We start from the raw sequence: 22,780 nt of genomic DNA, 5'->3' as shown, positions 1-22,780 counted from the left end.
CTTGGTACATTGTCCCCTGAGGGCCTTAATTTATCATTGGAGAAGGTGATGTAATATACATGTTCTCTTATTGTTTTTATTTATCCCTTTTTTTTAAATCTTTTTATTTTCATTTTTATTTTTATTTTAATTATTGTTTTCCCTTTAATGAGGCGATTACTGTTATTTCACTTTTTAATTATGTTTTTGATGGTTAGGCTAAGGAGGGGTTAACGGTTTTCAGATCACTTCCAGTTCATTTGTTATATATAAGCTATTTGCTTGTAATGTTTTACCATCACCTGATGAAGGTGGCATTCAGCCGCCGAAACGCGTTGTGTGTTCAGAATTTTAATAAAGTTCGGTACATTTTATAACCTTCTGTCCTTATCCATATGTCCAGCACTCCGCCTGACTGCACATTCTTTCCTACAATTCTGTTGTTGGATGTCTCAGGACCAGGGGCTCCTTCCCTCTCCCTAATGCTAGCGGCACCCTAGCTCACCCTGTTCCCCGATTACTTCTGATGGTGAAGACGCTGGGGCTACGTCTTAGCTCCTGAATCCGCCCTCAGTCTCTACCCTTCCCCCACCCAGGGAAGAGGGGAGTAACAGTGTACCATAATACACCAACTAGACTAACAAGGTAATATGGACAGAGATAAAGGAAAATACAAATCATGCAAATATTCTCACCCAAACACAGAGGGTAAACACTGGGGAGTGGAGGATTGGGTTAAACCAAAGTAGGAGAAGGAAAGAAATTAGCACACAACCAAAACCTAGAAACAGCCTCAGATAGATCCAACAAGGATCCAACAAGGAGGTCTGCCGCCATTCAGCTTACTAAAGGAGATCCCAGGGCCCACCGGAGGTTTCTCCAGTTCTTCGGTGGGCCAGACTGACCCTGCGCTCAGTTCTCCTGCCTTTATAGAAACACCATGCATGTACAGTCAAGAGAAATATATAAATGTTAAAATGTTAAATTACTGCCTATCTGTTGCAAGTTTTAAGTATTTATTTCTTTTAATAGATCAAGAATTCTGTGCAAATTGATGTTGTAATGTATCTTAATAGAGTCTGAAGCTGTTTTTCTCTCAAAGGAGTGCACTAAATCCCTTTTTTCCCTTCACACAGTTAAAGGTTCAACCTAAAGATGAATTTATAGAATTGTGCATTGTACTATTTTTTTTTTTTAAATGCATTGGATCTGATTTTTTATTTTTTAGATTTCCCAAATTAAAAATGAATACAAACAAAACTATTTTGTTTATGTACCACTAAAAATGGCACCTACTTAAAGTAGACCTATTCCTACAAAAAAGAAAAATCCTCATGCAGCTACGTGAAACAAAAACAAAAATAAATTGCAACAGCGTGAATAAGAGGAGAATAAAAAATAAAGTTATTCTAGTTGTCATGATGGAAACAGACCTGGTCTATAAAAGGTGAATGAAGAGGTGGATTTGTTCTTATACAAAGTTGCAAATATCCTGCATAAACCGATGAACTGTTCCCATTTTTACATTATGGTATTACTCCATGATTATGCAGGAAATTTATTTCTCTGTATAAAAAAAAACAAAACGATGCAGCAACCATTATAATGATATATGCCCTTTTGGAGCCATAATGACCCACATCAGTCTGCTAGAAGACATGATGCCAACAGCTGCAGGGTCTTTATTACCTAACTCAGTGCGTGCCATGGCTTCTTTACATGACTTGTGATGGTTCCTTAGGGGTTACGGTACGTACTCTGTGTGTCTCCTGCAGTTACTACTGCATTATCAAGCAAAGTTGGAAATCTACTACGTTTCATTGCTTAGACTCACCATCAGCTCAGGGGGGAATATAAATTCTTGTGTTGAGTCCAGAGGTAAAAGATCCTGTTCATTAAAGAGTTTTGGTGACTGTAGAAATAAACGTGAAAACATGTGAAATGTGAATTAGTGTTAATTTGTATCCATTGATGACTATGGTACGTATTACCATTTAAAACAAACAAACAAGGACTATAGGCATCTTCACGTGTACTGAGTAACATATCAAAATGTATATGCTATTTTGGGGAAATCTTCTCAAAGGATGGTGTAAACCAAGCAACAAACACACACCACCCTACTGTCAAAAAATTAAAAATAAAAGCACTGCTGAAAAAAAAAAAACTTTTAGCAACAGATACATTCTAATTCAATCGTGGGTAAAAGGGTAATTTCTACATTATTTGTTATTTTCAAAAGGGTAGAATGCAAGGCAAAATAAGAGAAAAGTCAAAGACCGATACTATACCTTCATATCTGGCAGCATATTTTTTTCATCTGTTTTATTTAAACAGCAACTCTAAAAGTAGTCAAACAGCCAATTAGTCAGAGATGGAGGGAAACAAAAATTATGCTAATTGTTAGGATTTTACATACCTTATCAAAAGTCCTAAAACCATCCAAAATTGGTCTGTAACCTGTGCATCTGCAAAGGTTTCCTGTGTATGAAAAATAATGACAGACCATCTTTAGATGTTCACATCGACACCAATGGATGCAAGATGTACAGGATAGGTAGCATAAAGTAATACTTTATAGTAAGAAGATGACATAATAATGTAATAACTTAATTCTAAATATATTAGATTCTGAAATATAGCACAAGACATCATTGGTTAATGTCCAAATGTAACGTAACATCTTTTGTACAAACACAACAACCTCTTTAATGATCACATTTTTACAATCGCTTGTGTTCTGGGGTATGATTCTTTACGGGAGCTAAACAACTACTAGCTGTCCATCTCCAGAAATGAAGCTTCAATGCTCTTGGGCCCCAATACAAAATGTCACAATTTAAACATTAAATGCAATAACTTTTCATCATTTAAAGTTGTCCCTACTCATAAAAAGTCAATAGAACCCCATTACAAAGATTGCCCAATGATCGATGTGTATGGGGGCAGCCTGAGAATGTGAAAAAAAAAAAATGGTATGTTTGTTTTCAACATGACCCAATCTTTCTTCCTAACTAATTAATTCACCATCAGTGATTTTGCATTCACTATAGCTACACTCCATGCACTGCTAGTATTTAATATTGAGTGATGAGGACGCAGTCAGACGGCCATATGACACGGACGAAGATCACATCGCAATGCTCAGACTTATATCGTAGTCTGACTGCATCCTAAGGCTACTTAAAGGGAATCTGATAGCAGCTTTTTGCTACCTTATCTCATAGCAGGATGATGTAGGCAAATAGACCCTAAATCCAATGATGCATCACTTAGTTTAGTGGGTGCAGCAGTTCTGATACAATCAGATTTCTTAGATGCAGCAGAGCTGAGAAAGCTAACCCCATCCATGCCAGGTTCTGTATGCACATTGTCTATTGACTGAGCTGCTTATCAGAGGAGGAGTGGTAGAGTGGGGCCAGAAGGCACAGGCCAGCTATTCACAGCAATGGTAATGTCCTACTAATAAAACTTTCATTGTACATAAACAACAGCACACAGCTTGATAAGTGACACATCATTGAACTCATTGTTTCAACCCCTACTTCATAAAGAGAAAGGGATAGATCCAGCACTTTAAAAAAAAATACCAAATTTTATTTCCATTGATTAAAACATGATTCCAGGGAAAAAGTCGCATACTACAATGGATGAATGTAACGTCCAAGGAGAAAGTCCCAAGAGAAATTTAATGTCCTGGTTAACGCGTTTCAAAATGGTACTTCTTACTCATAATCACATAAACCATGTTTTAATCAATGGAAATAAAATGTGGGATTTTATTTGAAGTGCGGGATCCACCCCTTTTTTCTCTTTATGGACTGTCTTTCCTTGGATTTGGGATCCTGTGAACTCATGGATAGGTGAGCTGATCATACTTTTGCTTTCTGTAAACCCTACTTCATGCTGTCTTCAGATTGCTATAAAAAACATGATACAGTGACTGAATACTGTACCTACCAGATAAGTATTCCATGATCTCTTGAATGGTGGGCTCTGGGTTATTTCTCAGTAAAGAGTACATGGACATCACCATCCCAGGACTACAGAATCCACACTGTGAACCATGAGCTTTAGCTAATCTCTCCTAATGAAGTGGACATAAAAAAACAGAAACTAGTGGCAGTACTGGCAGACAATGTAATGGTTATTAATAATCAAAATGACGCACAGGGTCCAATTACCCTTTCATTAAAAAAATTGTAAACTTATAGCCTCAGCTTTTCCAGTCAAGATCTCACACATTAGTAAAACATTTCCGCTTTATCGAAACGCTATCATTCTTATTATTCTAGAAGCCAAAAATAAAAATATAGGTATAGTGGTGCAAGGAAAGGAGAACACAAGGAGGTAATGCTCACATAGAATTTTATTATATACTATAAAAGTATATAAAGTGCCAATATAGTCCCAAAGTCCCATAGAAATTTGCGGTGCTGTACATTATATGATGGTTGATGTTGTACTTATGTTTATCATCTGCTTATTCAAAGGAAACACAGTGAATGATATTGGCTCAGGCAAGACAATCTGTATTCATTGATTGTCATCAACTTCAATGTTGATATCCAAAAAGTCAACCATTTTAACACTGCACTTGTAGGTGAACCTGATGTTAAATGGATTTCAGTTAAGTTGGTCCATAAAAATCTAATGCTTTTCTGCAAAAAAATAAGATCATCTATATATCTAAGCCAGCACTATAAATGGTCCACAGTCCCCACACCCCATCACCAATGAAATGCATGTTAAATAACTCCTCTGTATAGCTTAAACACTTATAATTTATAGTATATAATAAAATTCAATGTGAGCATTAACACCTTATGTTCTGTTTTTGTTGTTAAGTTTATTGGACTTGCTTTGGGCCATACAAGAACCTGATCTTTGTGCTGAATGGCTCCTTTTTTCTTTAGAACTATGTATTTCGTTCGAATATATCTAATAGTGATGCGTAGTGGTCTGGAATATGCCAAACGGACACTTGTTTGACCCATGGTGGGTGATTTCAGCCCTAAAATTAACATTACCACAGAATTTAAGCAATGAGCTTTCCAGGCACACACACGAAACATAGTTACTAATTGTGATGTGAACATAGCATCAGATACAAAGCAATATATAGATGGAGTGGGCAGCTCCTGGACTCAACTGTTTGTTCTGTTAATTTTCAGCACTGGGGTCCAGGAGTCAACATAGGACTTAAAACAACATCTATATAGAGTTTATAGGTTTTCCCAAGTTTGTTCTGCATACTTAAAACATACTGGAAGGTTAATTGCCCTTATTTTTATTGTCAGAAATTAGATTGTGAACTGCACTTGGGACAGATGTTAATAATTTTTTCAATTAAAATTGATTGCGCTTCAATTGTTGGTGAGGAATGAGGTGAAGGTAATATTTTTTTTTCTTAACCCATTCATAGCTCTAAAAATAAACTAGTAAAATGGAGGGCAGCCATTATTTTAACAGAATTAAGCTAATTGAATCACCAAAATTTGGGGATTTTGTTGAATCAAAATTTTTGCTAAAATTTGTAATAAATTTGGAATCAATTTGTTCATCTCTGATGCTGATATCTATTCAGATACATGACAACAGGTTTCCTCCTTGACTATACCAAAATCAGTGTCCTTCTGTTGTTAACAGTTACGTACCTGTCCCAGGTATCCTGGGTTCCACTTCCTTCCCCTGAGTCCGCTGCCCTCTGATTGGGTTTTGCCCTTTACATTGGGTTTTGCAAGTTGCCCAAAGTGGCTTGTTGACATCATCTCCCTAGACTTCTTATTGCCTACTTAGACACTCACCTGTGTTTTAGGATTAAGACACCAAGTCCAAACCTAGTCCTACCTGGACCTATGGCTGCAAGGATACATCTCACCAGCTGAGCGCAACAATAACATTATTCTAACAATTATCACATTTACCTGGACTGGGTGCAGCCTGATGGATGAATTTCCTATTCCTTCTGTTGTGGTGATTGCCATTCCATGCAGGGAGCAAAGGGGAAGAAGGCATGCTGTAGCTGGGTAATGTCTATAGGTTGGTAAAGGATTATGAAATAAAAACATTTACCCTAAATAAATAATAAAAAAGGAAATAAAAGAGAGCCAGATCTCAAATGATATTGAATGTTTTCTTACAAAAAAGCATTGCAAATTATATCTATTACATTTTACATTGGGAAGAAATATCACACTTTTGGTGGCTGCCATTTCTTTTCCTGCAGCAGCTGCCGGAGAAGCCTATCAGCTTACTGCACACTACTTTGCAAGCAATCAGCATGTTGTTATCATTTAGAGTCCTTCTACACAGATTAGGAATTAGAAAAAAGTTTTTCACAGTTAAGGCCCCGTCTCACATAGCGAGATCGCTAGCGAGATCGCTGCTGAGTCACAAGTTTTGTGACGCAACAGCGACCTCAGTAGCGATCTCGCTATGTGTGACACGTACCAGCGATCAGGCCCCTGCTGCGAGATCGCTGGTCGTGTCGGAATGGCCTGGACCTTTTTTTGGTCGTTGAGGTCCCGCTGACATCGCTGAATCGGTGTGTGTGACACCGATCCAGCGATGTCTTCACTGGTAACCAGGGTAAACATCGGGTTACTAAGCGCAGGGCCGCGCTTAGTAACCCGATGTTTACCCTGGTTACCAAAAAAAACAAACAGTACATACTCACCATCTGTTGCCCGTCAGGTCCCTTGGCATCTGCTTCCTGCTCTGACTGCCGCCGTAAAGTGAGAGCGCAGCAGTGACGTCACCGCTGCGCTCTGCTCTCACTGTACGGCGGCACACAGTCAGAGCGGGAAGCAGACGCCAAGGGACCTGACGGGCAACAGATGGTGAGTATGTAGTGTTTGTTTTTTTTGGTAACCAGGGTAAACATCGGGTTACTAAGCGCGGCCCTGCGCTTAGTAACCCGATGTTTACCCTGGTTACCCGGGTGCTGCAGGGGGACTTCGGCATCCTTGAAGACAGTTTCAACGATGCCGAAGTCGTTCCCCTGATTGTTGGTCGCTGGAGAGAGCTGTCTGTGTGACAGCTCCCCAGCGACCACACAGTGACGCTGCAGCGATCAGCATTGTTGTCTGTATCGCTGCAGCGTCGCTGTGTGAGACGGGGCCTTTAGGGTGATCAATGAGTGGAACAGGCTGCCATGAGAGGTGGTGAGTTCTCCTTCCATGGAGGTTTTCAAACAGGCTGGACAGACATCTGTCTGGGATGATTTAGTGAATCCTGCAATGAGCAGGGGGTTGGACCAGATGACCCAGGAGCTCCCTTCCAACTCTACCATTCTATGATTCTACCCAGCACCATAAATGTGAATGCTGGATTTCCTTAAAGGGAAACTGTCACCCCCCAGGCGTTTGAAACTAAAAGAGCCACCTTGTGCAGCCCTAATGCTGCATTCGGACAAGGTGGCTCTTTTAGTTATTGGTGCTGTAACTGCAGAAATAATCCGTTTTGTAATTTGTCCTAAATACCTTTTCTTCAGTCAAGGAGACAGGCCTTTGCCCCCCTGCTGCAGACGCCACACAGCCGTCACTCAAGTCTTCTTGGCGCCGGGCGCCGCCTCCTCACCGCTGTTTTGAAATGAGCCTGCGCTCTTTTTTCCTGCTTTGGGCAGGCGCAGTGAGCGCTGCCCGTCCTCTGTCCTCATATGCAGTCTAGCTGACTGCGCCTGTGCGGCCGCCTTGCCTGTGAATCCCAGCCCCGCAGTGTCTTATGATTTATTCATACTACGGGGCTTGGATTCACAGGCAGGGCGTCCGCACAGGCGCAGTCAGCTAGACGGCATATGAGGACAGAGGACGGGCAGCGCTCACTGCGCCTGCCCAAGGCAGGAGAAAAGAGCGCAGGCGCCGGCTGATTTCAAAACAGCGGTGAGGAGGCGGCGCCCGGCGCCAAGAAGATTTGAGTGACGGCTGTGTGGCGTCTGCAGCAGGGGGGAAAGGCCTGCCTCCAGGACTGAAGAAAGGTATTTAGGACAAATTACAAAACTGATTATTTCTGCAGTTACAGCACCCAGAACTAAAAGAGCCACCTTGTCACAATGCAGCATTACTGCTGTACAAGGTGGCTCTTTTAGTTTCAAACGCCTGGAGGGGGTGACAGGTTCCCTTTAAAATCACAGTGATGGCATGGACATGGAAGCTTTTTACATGTCATCTGTAATATGCAGCGGGAATCCCACAACAAGGCCAGGGTCACACGTTCAGTATTTGGTCAGTATTTCACATCAGTATTTGTAAGCCAAAACCAGGAGTGGGTGATAAATCCAGAAGTGGTGACGTGTTTCTATTATACTTTTCCTCTGATTGTTCCACTCTTGATTTTGGCTTACAAATACTCAGGTAAAATACTGACCAAATACTGAACATGTGAACATGGCCTAAATAGTCACTGTGGCACTTGTTTGACAGAGAGGGAGCACCTTCCCACCCAACTGGAGTCCATTTTAGTTAATATGCGTCTAATAGAGTAGCAGTGTTGCAGTGACCGGCATCATAAATAACTACTGTATTATAATGTGATCCAAAACTATGTAAAATGTGGTAAAATGGAAAAATAAGAATTGATGCACACAAAAAGCCTTACAGTGCAAAGAGAAAACAAAACAACATGTGAATTGGTGCTTTCTTGAGGGGTTGAACCAAGTTTGGAAGTAATCCCCTATTCATATGATAAAGGATAATTAACCGATCACTGAGGGTTCAGCCATTGGAGCTCCCGACAATCCTGAGAAAGTTGCTCTGCCATGATCTATTGGAAACGAGCGAACATTGAAAATACACACTTCCATTCCATTCTTTCTTTATAGGGCTGACAAAGAGAGCCAGAAAGTACAGCAATCTGGAAGTTATACCCTATCCTATAAATAGGGAATAATGTCATGATATGTACTTTTGCCCTGTCCTGTATTTGAATAATATGCCATTTGATGTATGTAACTGTTCTCTGGTTTCTATTAGCTGTAATTTATGTATTTTCTTGTGCTGGGAGTTCACCTGTAACAATATGTCTCCTTCCCCCAATACTTGCAGCCCTAAGCTATAATGTAATTAAGCTTTGTCAACATCACTAGTGAAGGAATAGCCATTCTTCCTCACAGCAGGTGGCTAGTCAAATGTACATACTAGATATACTAAGTGGAGCCGACCAGTCTAGAATCTTCTGGTGGACCCAACCATTGAATATAAGGTGTGACCCCTACCCCCCTTCATGGGCGGATCCCAGGAGCTCAGACAATCCATTCTTATTTTGAGATGAGATGTGAGTTGACCCTTGAAGGAGAAGGAGTGGGGATTCTTAGCTGAGGCAAGACCCCACGTCCATCTGTGACTGCGGAAGCGAACAGGGCGAGACTTGAGCTGAGGACATATCTCGTCATTCGTGGGATTGTTTTGGGATCCCTTGGACTCGTGTGGACTATTGTTTTGTTAGCTGGCACAAGGATTATCGGGAGGTGCCCCCGAACCTGTTCCGTTGGACTAATTGTGGACTCTGTAGATCTACCTGCCTGTGTTGTTCCAGCGTTCTTGATAATAAATCTGTTGAATCATCCCTTGGCCTGTTGTCCCTTCTTGCTCTGCCGTACACCCCGTCACAAACAACTTCCTAAATTGGTACAACCTTCTGTAATGCCCATAAAATAGCATGTCCTCACAAGGTAAATTCTATATAGATATATGGAATGTGGAATTGTGTATCATAAAAAAACAATTCTAACTATTAAAAATGAATCATCAATTTGTTAAGTAAAATCGTGAAAACAACAATGATAAAAGGTGACAATTTAGCTGCTTGCACTTATATTTTTAGTTTCTGTGGTGCAAACAATACATAAAGGTTAATCTACATACAACGATTTAATTCTCATTATATTGTTCAGGTTTACACATTTGTTTGAGCCTAAACAATAATAAAATATGAAAAATAAGCGATGACGAGTTATGATGTGGTTTTGACCACTGTAAAACGCTGTGACTTTAAGTAGAGTATTGCAGTTATGTTATGCTTGGTAACATACAGCCCCATTTGCAATTGTTTGATTGTCAGGAGACTGTGAAGTTTAACCTCTTGTTTCTGAATAGCATTCATCAACAAGTCATTGTTTATAATGCCATGAACTTTATTTTTTGTAAGGCTATTTCTTAAATTGCATGGTTATTTTACTTTGTCTCATCTAGTTTAATGGTTTTTATCTGCGATATTTTACTCCATTTTTTACAATGCTGCCTGTACGGATTGTTTTTCTAGTATTGTCTTTGGTTTTGAAAATATAGGGCATTGTGGCTGTGTAGGGAGATGGACCAGCTGCTGTGCCCTGAAGACATCAAGCTACTGTGGTGTAGACTGTGAATAATGTTTTGTCCCTGATTTGATTCCTTGTTATAACAATTGTAATTCTCCTGTGGGCTGGAGTAATAACTAATGGTCAAAAGATGTCACTGTCTAGAATGTAGGTGAAAAGTGAAGATGGCCCAGTAACACAGCAGGCATAGAGACAGTGTGAGGGTTAACAGATAGCCCAGTTTGGGGAGGGTGAACTGAGAGTAATTGCCAAGTTCAGGAAGTGATAAGTCAGTAGAGAGAAGAGATGAAGTTTCTAGTAGCAGTTGCAGGTCATAGGCTGCTAGGGACAATGTGGGCCTAATACTTGGGTAGGTGGATTGCTAAAAGCACCCTTCCATATGATTCCGTGTGCCGGCGTGGGGAACCTCGAGACAGACGTCGGTGCCGTTGGGTGCACTCAGACTGTGAAGATACAGGGAAAGATGGACTCAAACCTAAAGAGACAGGAGGTGCTCCAATCCAGGTGCACCGTTACAAGTAGAGAAGAATTCCTAGTGCTAGGGAAGATAGCAAGAGGGATGCTCTTTTCAGACTAAGAACCAAGGCTGAAGTTGTGTCCAGTATCTGGGGGAAAGATGACAACCCGTTGGGCCTTATCCTGTATGCCTGTTTGTAAAGACTGCCATTTGCCGAGTAAAAGTTTGTTTTTATGGAATCCATGTCCCCTGGATTTATTATTGCCAAGGTTCCAGAAGAGGAAAGCCTGGAACCAATGGAAGCCTGTGGCATTTAAGTAAGTGTGATGCACCCCACCCACAGCAGTACACCAAGACAGGGACACAACTTGTCTGTAGGGTGCCAGAGAGAGTGGGAGCCAAAGCTCGCCCACGACTACCTCGCCTTACTGCTGAGTGGTTAGCACTGTTGCCTTAAGCAACAATTGTGCGGAGTTTGTATGTTCTTCCTATAATGTTGTGGCTTTTCTCTAGATACTCCGATTTCCCTCAAAAATACATACTAGTTGATTAATTAGCTTCGATTAATTAGCTTCAATTAATTGTCAGTAGTGCATTTTTTTAAAAAGAAAACATTGTGACAGGGATTGAAAAAGTGATGGCAATATCTACACAGTTGTGATTTACCAGTCTCATCTTCACAGCCAAGCCCTGCACACTTTTCCTATTTCCGCCGCCCTTTGTTGTACTCCACATCGAGTCTTACAAGTGGCCTGTACTTATCATTGACATCATTCCCACGTCTTTTTAAAGGCCTACTTGGAGTATTGATACTGTATGTGTTTAGTTGCTGTTTGCTTGAAATTTGCCACCATGCAGTGTCTTCAGTGCTTTTATCTTACAGACTCCTGTGATTTCTACAATTAGCACCTACAGCTCATCAAGACCTGTAGGATAACATAATTTGCAGTAAGCACTATGCACAGATGTTTAGAGACTATTCACTACAGTGCATTCATCTATGTAAACTGGTGTGATTTCTACAAACCTCAGAACTGCTATTTGCTGGTTGCTACCTGCTGCTTGACCTATAGCAAAAGCAATAGTGTATGAAAATAAAATAGGGTACTTGGCTAGCATAATTTTGATCAAAAAAGCTATGTCATGGTCAGATGGCTTTTACTAATAGAGGTTAGTATCATCCCGAATAGGGTCACTGTGATATGGTGGAACGGTCTTTACGTTTTTTTTTAATAAAAATTATATTAACCAAGTTCCCTATATTATTTTTATGCACTATTGCTATTTATATTTATTTATTTACTGCAGTGTATTTGCTAACTTTGTTTTTATCTTAGGTTTTGTCTGTTTAGTGACCAGTGTGAACATGCATCTACACGCTCCATGCTCACCAACTTGTAGTCCAGGTCATTTGTGTCCTTAGATTTTATGTTGAAGATGCTTATTTTATTTTTATTTTTTAACTAGCTGAAGAACCCTGCATTGCCCGGGCATAGTAACTAACTGTGGTTAGTTATAACAAATTATAATGATTATTCTCCATCCCATAGTCCCGTGCCCATATACCCAACACACATTCTCCATCCCATAGTCCCATTCCCATATACCCATCATACACATCCTCCATCCCATAGTCCCATGCCCATATACCCATCACACATCCTCCATCCCATAGTCCAGTGCCCATATACCTATCACACACATCCTCCATCCCATAGTCCAGTCCAGTGCCCATATACCCATCACACATCCTCCATCCCATAGTCCAGTGCCCATATACCCATCATACACATCCTCCATCCCATAGTCGCATGCCCATATACCCATCACACATCCTCCATCCCATAGTCCAGTGCCCAAATACCCATCATACATATCCTCCATCCCATAGTCCCATGCCCATATACCCATCACACATCCTCCATCCCATAGTCTAGTGCCCATATACCCATCATACACATCCTCCATCCCATAGTCCAGTCCAGTGCCCATACACCCATCACACATCCTCCATCCCATAGTCCAGTGCCCATATACCCATCATACACATCCTCCATCCCATAGTCCGATTCCCAAATACCCATCATACATATCCTCCATCCCATAGTCCAGTGCCCATATACCATTACACATCCTCCATCCCATAGTCCAGTGCCCATATACCCATCACACACATCCTCCATCCCATAGTCCTGTGCACATATACCCATCATATACATCCTCCATCCCATAGTCCCGTGCCCATATACCCATCATACACATCCTCCATCCCATAGTCCCTTGCCCATATACCCATCATACATATCCTCCATCCCATAGTCCAGTGCCCATATACCCATCACACATCCTCCATCCCATAGTCCTGTGCCCATATACCCATCACACATCCTCCATCCCATAGTCCAGTGCCCATATACCCATCACACATCCTCCATCCCATAGTCCTGTGCCCATATACCCATCACACATCCTCCATCCCATAGTCCAGTGCCCATATACCCATCATACACATCCTCCATCCCATATTCGCATGCCCATATACCCATCACACATCCTCCATCCCATAGTCCAGTGCCCAAATACCCATCATACATATCCTCCATCCCATAGTCCCATGCTCATATACCCATCACACATCCTCCATCCCATAGTCTAGTGCCCATATACCCATCATACACATCCTCCATCCCATAGTCCAGTCCAGTGCCCATACACCCATCACACATCCTCCATCCCATAGTCCAGTGCCCATATACCCATCATACACATCCTCCATCCCATAGTCTGATTCCCAAATACCCACCATACATATCCTCCATCCCATAGTCCAGTGCCCATATACCCATTACACATCCTCCATCCCATAGTCCAGTGCCCATATACCCATCACACACATCCTCCATCCCATAGTCCTGTGCACATATACCCATCATATACATCCTCCATCCCATAGTCCCGTGCCCATATACCCATCATACACATCCTCCATCCCATAGTCCCTTGCCCATATACCCATCATACATATCCTCCATCCCATAGTCCAGTGCCCATATACCCATCACACATCCTCCATACCATAGCCCTGTGCCCATATACCATCACACATCCTCCATCCCATAGTCCAGTGCCCATATACCCATCACACATCCTCCATCCCATAGTCCTGTGCCCATATACCCATCACACATCCTCCATCCCATAGTCCAGTGCCCATATACCCATCATACACATCCTCCATCCCATAGTCGCATGCCCATATACCCATCACACATCCTCCATCCCATAGTCCAGTGCCCAAATACCCATCATACATATCCTCCATCCCATAGTCCCATTCCCATATACCCATCACACATCCTCCATCCCATAGTCTAGTGCCCATATACCCATCATACACATCCTCCATCCCATAGTCCAGTCTAGTGCCCATACACCCATCACACATCCTCCATCCCATAGTCCAGTGCCCATATACCCATCATACACATCCTCCATCCCATAGTCCGATTCCCATATACCCATCATACATATCCTCTATCCCATAGTCCAGTGCCCATATACCCATTACACATCCTCCATCCCATAGTCCAGTGCCCATATACCCATCACACATCCTCCATCCCATAGTCCTGTGCACATATACCCATCATATACATCCTCCATCCCATAGTCCTGTGCCCATATACCCATCATACACATCCTCCATCCCATAGTCCAGTGCCCATATACCCATCACACATCCTCCATCCCATAGTCCAGTGCCCATATACCCATCATACACATCCTCCATCCCATAGTCCAGTGCCCATATACGCAACACACATCCTCCATCCCATAGTCCTGTGCCCATATACCCATCACACATCCTCCATCCCATAGTCCAGTGCCCATATACCCATCATACACATGCTCCATCCCATAGTCCAGTGCCTATATACTCATCACACATCCTCCATCCCATAGTCCAGTGCCCATATACTCATCACACATCCTCCATCCCATAGTCCAGTGCCCATATACCCAACACACATCCTCCATCCCATAGTCCTGTGCCCATATACCCATCACACATCCTCCATCCCATAGTCCAGTGCCCATATACCCATCATACACATCCTCCATCCCATAGTCCAGTGCCTATATACCCATCACACATCCTCCATCCCATAGTCCTGTGCCCATATACCCATCACACATCCTCCATCCCATAGTCCAGTGCCCATATACCCAACACACATTCTCCATCCCATAGTCCAGTGCTCATATACCCATCATACATCCTCCATCCCATAGTCCTGTGCCCATATACCCATCACACATCCTCCATCCCATAGTCCAGTGCCCATATACCCATCATACACATCCTCCATCCCATAGTCCCATGCCCATATACTCATCACACATCCTCCATCCCATAGTCCCGGGCTGGGTGGCGCTGAGCAGGGAGTTCCTGGAGATGTGCTGTTATGTAACCTGGCAGTGCGGCTCTGTGTGCAGCCACTGATGATGCGATTTTCTACGCCGGTAACAATAGAGTGTGGCAGTAATAGAGGAGGGGGTGATTCATTTCTGTCATGTGCTCTCTGCTCCTTTCTGGGGGGGCAGACAATGGCTGGGAGCTTATGTTCCCGGGGATGTTAGATTTCTCCCACCCGGTCAGTGTCTGCTGAGGTGTTGTGGAGTGGGAAAACTGTGCTTATAGCAACTAGTGATGAGCGAGTGTACTCGTAGCTCGGGTTTTACTGAGCACGCTCGGGTGGTCTCTGAGTATTTTTTAGTGTTTGGAGATTTAGCTTTCATCGCCTCAGCTGAATGATTTACAGCTATTAGCCAGGCTAAGTACATGTGGGGGTTTCCTGGTTACTAGGGTATCTCCACATGTATTCATGCTGGCTAATAGCTGTAAATCATTCAGCTGTGGCGATGAAAACTAAATCTCCGAGCACTAACAAATACTCGGAGGTCACCTGAGCCTGCTCGAGAAAACCCGAGCTACGAGTACACTCGCTCATCACTAATAGCAACCAATCACAGCTCAGCTTCTCTTAAACAATCTGGTGAAATGAAAGATGCTTAGTGATTGGGTGGGGCTATGTGGAGTGGGCATGGCCAATACACATACACACATACACTCATTTTTATATATACAGTATATATAGGTGTGCACAATTTTTTGTTTCCGGTCTTTGCACTGTGAAAATACGGACGTGGCCTCCCTTTTCTTTGAGCTGGACATTACGTTTATATAGCTCCTCACTGCTAGTGACAATTAGTCGAGATCTCGGTTGTGCTCGGTTCTTATTCACATTTACATCATTTGACATATGGTTAACCAAGTACCTTATATTATTTTCATGCACTACTGCTATTTATTTATTTATTTATTTACCGCAGGGTAATTGCTCACTTTGTCTTTACATTAGGTTTTGTCTGTTTAGTGGCCAGTGTGAACATGCAACTACACGTTGCATGCATACCAAACTTATATTCCAGTTCATTTGTTTAGGTTTTTATTAAATTCTTTCCTGCCATAAAAATGTTCTGTATGCGATGTTAGTGCATACAACATTCATGTGAAAGGAATGCTGCATATCAGCATCTTCTGCATAGAAACAATAAACAAAGCGAATTGCTTGAGACACTGATGAAGACGTCTTTAGTACAACTAATCAGTTCTGAGATATAGGATATTCATGCTGAAAACACTGTTGTATGACTTTCAGTTATACATTGATCCAAGGTTGTCACTGTACAACATTTAAAAAGCTTTCAGAACTTTTTACAATATTTTTATGTATCTGTACTAGTGGAACACAGCTTATGTAGCTCTGAGGGAGTTCCTCCTCCTCTTCCGTGACATGCTGGTGATGGCAAGTATGCAACAACATCATCTTGTACGCATGCCACTCACCAAGACACCAGATGATGATGAATTGGGGGTGGGGGACAGCAAATGATAAATTAAGGGTGGGGTAGGGGGACTTGAGAGTGGGGAGCAATTAATGATGAATTATTTGGGGTACAGCAAACAATGAATTGAGGGTGGGGGAAGGGAGACGGTGAATGATGATGTGTTGAGGTGGGGGAGCCCCAATTATGATGAATTGGTGATGGAGGACGGGGACAGCAAATGATGACTTGAGGGTTGGGGGTGGGGAGAGCAAATAATGAAAGAATTGAGAGTAGGGTCCAGCAAATGGTAATGAATTGCGGGTGGGGGAGAAAATGATGAATTGAAGGTGAGTTACAACAAATGATAATGAATTGAGGGTGGGGAGAGTAAACGATGTATTGAGACTGGGGGTGGGGGACAGTAAATTATGATGAATTGAGGGTGGGGAGAGTAAATGATGAATTGAGTGTGGGGGAGAGCAAATGATGCTGCATTGAGGATGGGGGAGACCAAATGATGATGAATTGAGGGTGGGGGTGGGAGAGAGAGGACATGACATAATTAATTGGGGTGTAGGGGGACATATAAATATAATGAGTCCAGGGATCGGGAGGTACAGAGTGCAGAGTTGAGGATGCAGGAGTGTGACTGGTAATGAATTGGGGGAAAGTACAGGTGCTAATTAATTTATATATTGGATGGGAAAAGTGACTATTTATAGTTAGTGGAGGCAAAGTGGTGGAAGCGGTGCTCTAAATAAGCGGTGTGCTATTTTCTGCAGAGACAAGTCTTGGCTGGAAGAAATGATGGCGGTCTGCGCTGAATGAAGAAGAAAAGCAAAGATGAAGGACTTCAACTAGAGGAGTCACCGGTGAGTCAGTGTATTACCTGTACACTTAAACTATACACTATATTGTATATACAGAGCTTCTGTGCACAATGTTACTGGTGTTCACTGTTTTATCTGTATACTGATACTATATACAGCTCATGTCTATAATGTCACTGGTGATCACTGTATTACCTGTACACTGACACAATATACAGAGCTTCTGTGTATAATGTCACTGGTGATCACTGAATTACCTGTACATATATCACTGTATTACCTGTAATGATCAGTATTGTAATTATCAGTCACTATGTGGTGGTAATATGTGGTCTGATCATGGTGTGATGGTATTTCTCCCTTGTACATCATACTATTTAGTCACTGTGGTGGTAATATGTGGTCTTGTCACTATGTTGTGGTATTTGTTTCTTATATGTGGTATTATACAGCCACTATATGGTGGTAATACATGGTCTAGTCACGGTGTGGCAGTATTTGTTAGTTGCATGTGATATTATTTGGTGGTAATATGTGGTCTGGTCATGGTATGATGGTATTTCTCCCTTGTACATGGTATTATTTAGTCACTATATGGTGGTATTATATGGTCTGGCCATGGTGTGATGGTATTTGTCTCTTGTATGTGGTATAATTGGTCATGTTAAAAAATGTATGTGACACATTTCTTTAAACAAAAATAAAAATATACGCAAAAAGAGTATTGGATATTTTAAGGAATGTTTAATAGGTAAGAGTAGAATAGGGTATGGCCAAAAGAGTCTACCTTGCCATGGTGGCAGGCTTAAAATTTTTTTTGGCCAAAACAAAAGCTGATGGCTATGTAAGTGATATGGTGGCACAGCTGGGGTGGAGCCTTGGCAGCATCTCAAGGGGGTCCGAAAATGTTGCCAGTATGGGGCCCTGAAATTCCTGGTGGCAGCCCTGGTCTTCCAATCCCAGCAAAAATACAGGTGCTTCTCACAAAATTAGAATATCATGAAAAAGTTAACTTATTTGAGTTCTTCAAATAAAATAGGTGCTCTCAAGATGCAACTTTAGGAGTGCATCGCTCCTGGCCCTCCAGCAAGAAGTGACAGTTCAGACCAATGCCATGGTTGCACCGCTGGTCAAACTGTGGTCCCTCCAAGACTTCTAGCAGAAGTTTTTTTCTCTGCAGCATGTTAGAAGCGTAGAGGTACTGAGGCTAATTGGATCCAATGACCTTTCATCTTCACAGTTGTGATAGCAGGCTATAAAGCATAGAACCTGCTGATAACACGTGCTCCTCGACCTATAGAGTGGCTGGTGAATCAAGCAATGAGCTCTACACTATGAAGTTAAAAACTCATCCATTCGTGAGAATAGAGAGGATTTTGAAAAGAAGTAAATTGTAAAATTGCTTGTTATTACAAATACTTAGCAATTTTATCTATAAACCGTATGAACTTGAGACATCCCCTTTAACCCCTTTCCAATGTCAGAATCCCTCCCTTTGATGTGGGCTCTGGTGCTGAGCCAATATCTTTCCCGACACATGTCAGCTGTTTTGAACATCTGACATGTGCCTCTAACAGCCGCGGGTGGATTGCGATTCCACCTGCGGCTGTTAATTTGTTAAATGCCGCTGTCAATCTCTGACAGCGGCATTTAACTTACACTTACCAGAAGCGCGCCGGAAATCCTGCCCATTGGTGATCCCGTCACATAATCGCGGGTCACCAATGGGTTGGCACAACAACCAGAAGTCTCCAGCAGACCTCTATGGTTGTCATAGCCAAATTGCTAAGAGCGCTGCCCGGTGGTCGGTGCTCATAGCAAGTGAGCATTTCTGCTACACACAGGCGATCTGATTATTGCCTGTGTGTGGCACAAGCCATCAGACAGCTGCAGCTTCTAGTCTCCCATGAAGACTATTGAAGCATGCAAACAGTAAAAAATAAAAGTTTTTAAAAATATTTAAAAAATGTTAAAAATATAAAAGTTCAAATCTCCCCCCTTTTGCCCCATTCAAAATAAAACAATAATAAAATATCAAACATACACATATTTAGTATTGCCACGTTCACAATCGCTCTATCTATCAATATAAAAAAATAATTAACCCGATTGGTAAACGGCATAATGAGAAAAAAAAAAAAACGCCAGAATTAAATTTTTGGTCACTGCTACATTGCAATAAAATGCAATAACGGGGATCAAAAAATTGTATCTGCACCAAATTGGTATCGATAAAAATGTCAGCTCAGCGTGCAAAAAATAAGCCCTCACCCAGCCCCAAATCACAAAAAATGGAGATGCTATAGATCTCGGAAAAGGGCGTCATTTTTTTTTTTTAACAAAGTTTAGATTTTTTTTCACCACTTAAATAAAAAAGAACCTAGATATGTTTGGTGTCTATGAACTTGTAATGACCTGGAGAATCATAATGACAGGTCAGTTTTCACATTTAGTGAACATGGTAAAAAAAAATTTAAAAAACAACTGTGGAGTTGCACTTTTTATGCAATTTCACCGCACATAGAATTTTTTTCCCATTTTCCTGTACATGATATATTAAACCAATGGTGTTTTTCAAACGTACAACTTGTCCTGCAAAAAGTAAGCCCTCACATGGCCATATTGATGGAAAAATAAAAAAGTTATGTCTCTGAGAAGAAGGGGAGCAAAAAAACGAAAACAGAAAAACGAAAATACCTCCGGTTGTTAAGGGGTTTAGTAGGTTGCCCAGAGAATACAAGTGATATGTAAAAAGTGATATGTAAAGATAGTAATGATCACCTTCACTGATCCCTGCTTCAACGTTTACCTTCTGCCCACTGGTATCAACTTTCTGGTCATGTTACAATAATTTGGCTTAAAAGGTCACCACTAAGACAAGTAGTTGACTGAGTGGGCATTTCCAGGTTGCTGAAGCGGGACCAGGAGATAGAAACCAGTGGGTTTTTCTTTTTCATTTTAGAATGGAGGCTGCTGGGGATCAGTGAGGGTGATTATTCATCATGTTTTACATTTTTTCTTTAAAAATTTGTATCCTGTGGAAAAGCTCTTTAGGTTTATATACTGTATAACCTTAGCCCAATGTTTGGACCAATTAACTCTGATAAAATCTCCTGTGTATGAAGCACATTTCTAGATGTAACATTTTAAATAAAGATGAGCAGAGGATCAAGTTTGAGTCAAATTTCCTGAAATGTGCAATTCTACGCCTATTCAAACACTTTGAGATTGGATTAGTAATAAAAAAAGAAATAACATGTCCTGCACCATTTCCCACACCGGTGAAGCATCGGAGAGTTAGCGTCACCATAATGCCCAGCAGCTATGGCATCACATCCCAGTTTATCAAGCAGATTATCATACCTTGCACTCTCGTGGTCATTGCTGTCAGTACTGAGTCTTCAAAGATCAGTGGCCCCAATGGAGCACAGTTGGGCGCAGGACTTGCAGTGTGTACAGCAAGTATCTTATCTCCTTTCCAATATCGAGATCTATGTAAATTAATTTGAATCAAATTCAGCAAAGCCGGTGAATTCAAATTGCAAATGATCCGCTCATCTCTAGTATTGACATATTAACATCTTGCATAAAACAAACTGTATTTGCGCTTTGAGTCCATTGCGAGAAAAGTGCGATACAAGCGTTTGTTGTTGTTTCAGAAAAAAAAACCCAATAAATAAATCAACTTCATCGATGATCTTCTCTTATGAGGTTGTAAAAGGATACAGGATTTTTCTAGTCACAGGATGAATGGTTGACACCATCACTGTACAGGCACCACAGCCACCTCCTCCACAGCCATATTTTGTGCCAGTAAGACGCACTGATTTGGATACAGTTAAGGCAAATAGTATAAAAATTAAAGAACATAAAAAAGCTCCTCAATTATTATGTATATATCTATCTTAAAAGGGAATATATCAGTAGGATCTACCCTCCTAAGCCATCTATAGTGGCATGTAGGGTAAAGGAAGCTGAATAAAATGATACCTTGATATCTGCGATCCAATGTCTTATTTCAGAGAAATCCTTATTTTTCTTATACTGTATGTTAATGAGTTGTTCAGGTCTATGGGCCAAACACTGATCTGCATGAGACTCTGCCTCCAGAGATTCAGCTCTGCTGAATTGTAACACTATTGTGACCTTGCCTGCCTGTGAGATGGAAGCTGAAGCTGAGAGGAACCTGCAGATGTGTCAGGTATAATCACACACAGCTCTGTAGTGAGATCAGGAGAGCAGAGAGCGGCCATTACACATCGCACTGGTAACCATCACACTGGCAACACTACCTTCATGTATAATAATCTCTGGAGGCAGATTCTCATATAGACCAGTATGTGCCCCATAGCCTGGAAAGCTCATTTCCATCTTATAAAAACATGGATTTCTCAGGAATAATGCAGCTCCCCAGAGTCCTGGTCGTTGCAGTGATGTCATTCTTCCACCAGGGGGAGTGATATTATGTCTGATGGCAATAAAGGAGATGTTCCTACCAGCTATCACAAACCATACACCACACTTCACACTCCAGACCACCAGGGGGAGCCTTACTCCTATCTACTAGGGCACTCCTCACAGAAGGGTAAAACTTGTGGGCTGGATAGAAAGTTAGAGAGAAGCTGGCTGGGCTTTGCCCAGGCAACACCTGTCAGGCAGACAGGGGGAAAGGAGGAACATCTGAGCTGCAGACAGAGGGTCCCTTTCAGGGGTGGGATCCTGACAGAGGCCTAGCGGGACAGAAAGCTACGGAGCTGCACCTGCCCCACATGCGGCAGCATCCTAAGAAAGGACACGAAGAGAATTGTATTGTAGAGGGTGAGAAACTAAGTCATAGCACAAGGAGATAACACCAGAAGGAGTTCTGCCCTGAAATAGGCTGCCTCCTTCTGAGGCGCGTAGCCGGTGGCCGGAACACCGAGGGAGTAATTGTCTCTACGCTTTACTTCAGAGACCGGCAGGACAGTCAATTCCAAGTTGGCTGCCCGACCTTAATACCTAAGAAGACACAGTGGCAACTTGTGGGGGTCGGGGCATCTCTAGGGTCCCTATAAACAAGCCTCAGGCCATCAGTCATACGGGTTTGTCCTATCCACACCATCTGGGGGACAGAGAGGAAGAAATAACATCTAGAACATCTACAAGAGTTGTGAGGACCTTACCGGGAAGCTCAGCAGGGAGGTACTACAACACACAGGCGCTAGTAGGAAGGCTACTGATTTCCACCTGGATAAGGGGACTCTGGATTTGCCTTCGGACCGGCCGGACTCTGCCTACCCTGTGGTCTGTACCCTGGACTGTGGATGC

The 22,780-nt window shown here is 42.0% G+C and overlaps 1 protein-coding gene across 2 annotated transcripts in view; it reads right to left on the bottom strand.

Annotated features, from left to right (window-relative positions):
• LOC143784153 (aldehyde oxidase 1-like) overlaps window positions 1–22,780 on the bottom strand; it is a 291,675-nt gene that overhangs the window by 223,986 nt on the left and 44,909 nt on the right. For both annotated transcript variants that reach the window (XM_077272028.1, XM_077272030.1), the window contains exons 3-8: window positions 21,200–21,296; window positions 5,907–6,015; window positions 3,940–4,066; window positions 2,399–2,460; window positions 2,271–2,321; window positions 1,814–1,891 (exon numbers count right to left, since the gene is read on the bottom strand). In XM_077272028.1, the coding sequence (XP_077128143.1) occupies window positions 1,814–1,891; window positions 2,271–2,321; window positions 2,399–2,460; window positions 3,940–4,066; window positions 5,907–6,015; window positions 21,200–21,296 (524 nt within the window). The remainder of the gene's footprint in view (window positions 1–1,813; window positions 1,892–2,270; window positions 2,322–2,398; window positions 2,461–3,939; window positions 4,067–5,906; window positions 6,016–21,199; window positions 21,297–22,780) is intronic.

The sequence above is a fragment of the Ranitomeya variabilis genome, chromosome 7, assembly GCF_051348905.1.
Source record: "Ranitomeya variabilis isolate aRanVar5 chromosome 7, aRanVar5.hap1, whole genome shotgun sequence".
NCBI classification, from domain to species: Eukaryota; Metazoa; Chordata; class Amphibia; order Anura; family Dendrobatidae; genus Ranitomeya; species Ranitomeya variabilis.
The sequence above is the reverse complement of the archived record's forward strand: the minus strand, read 5'-3'. Positions and strand labels throughout refer to the sequence as shown.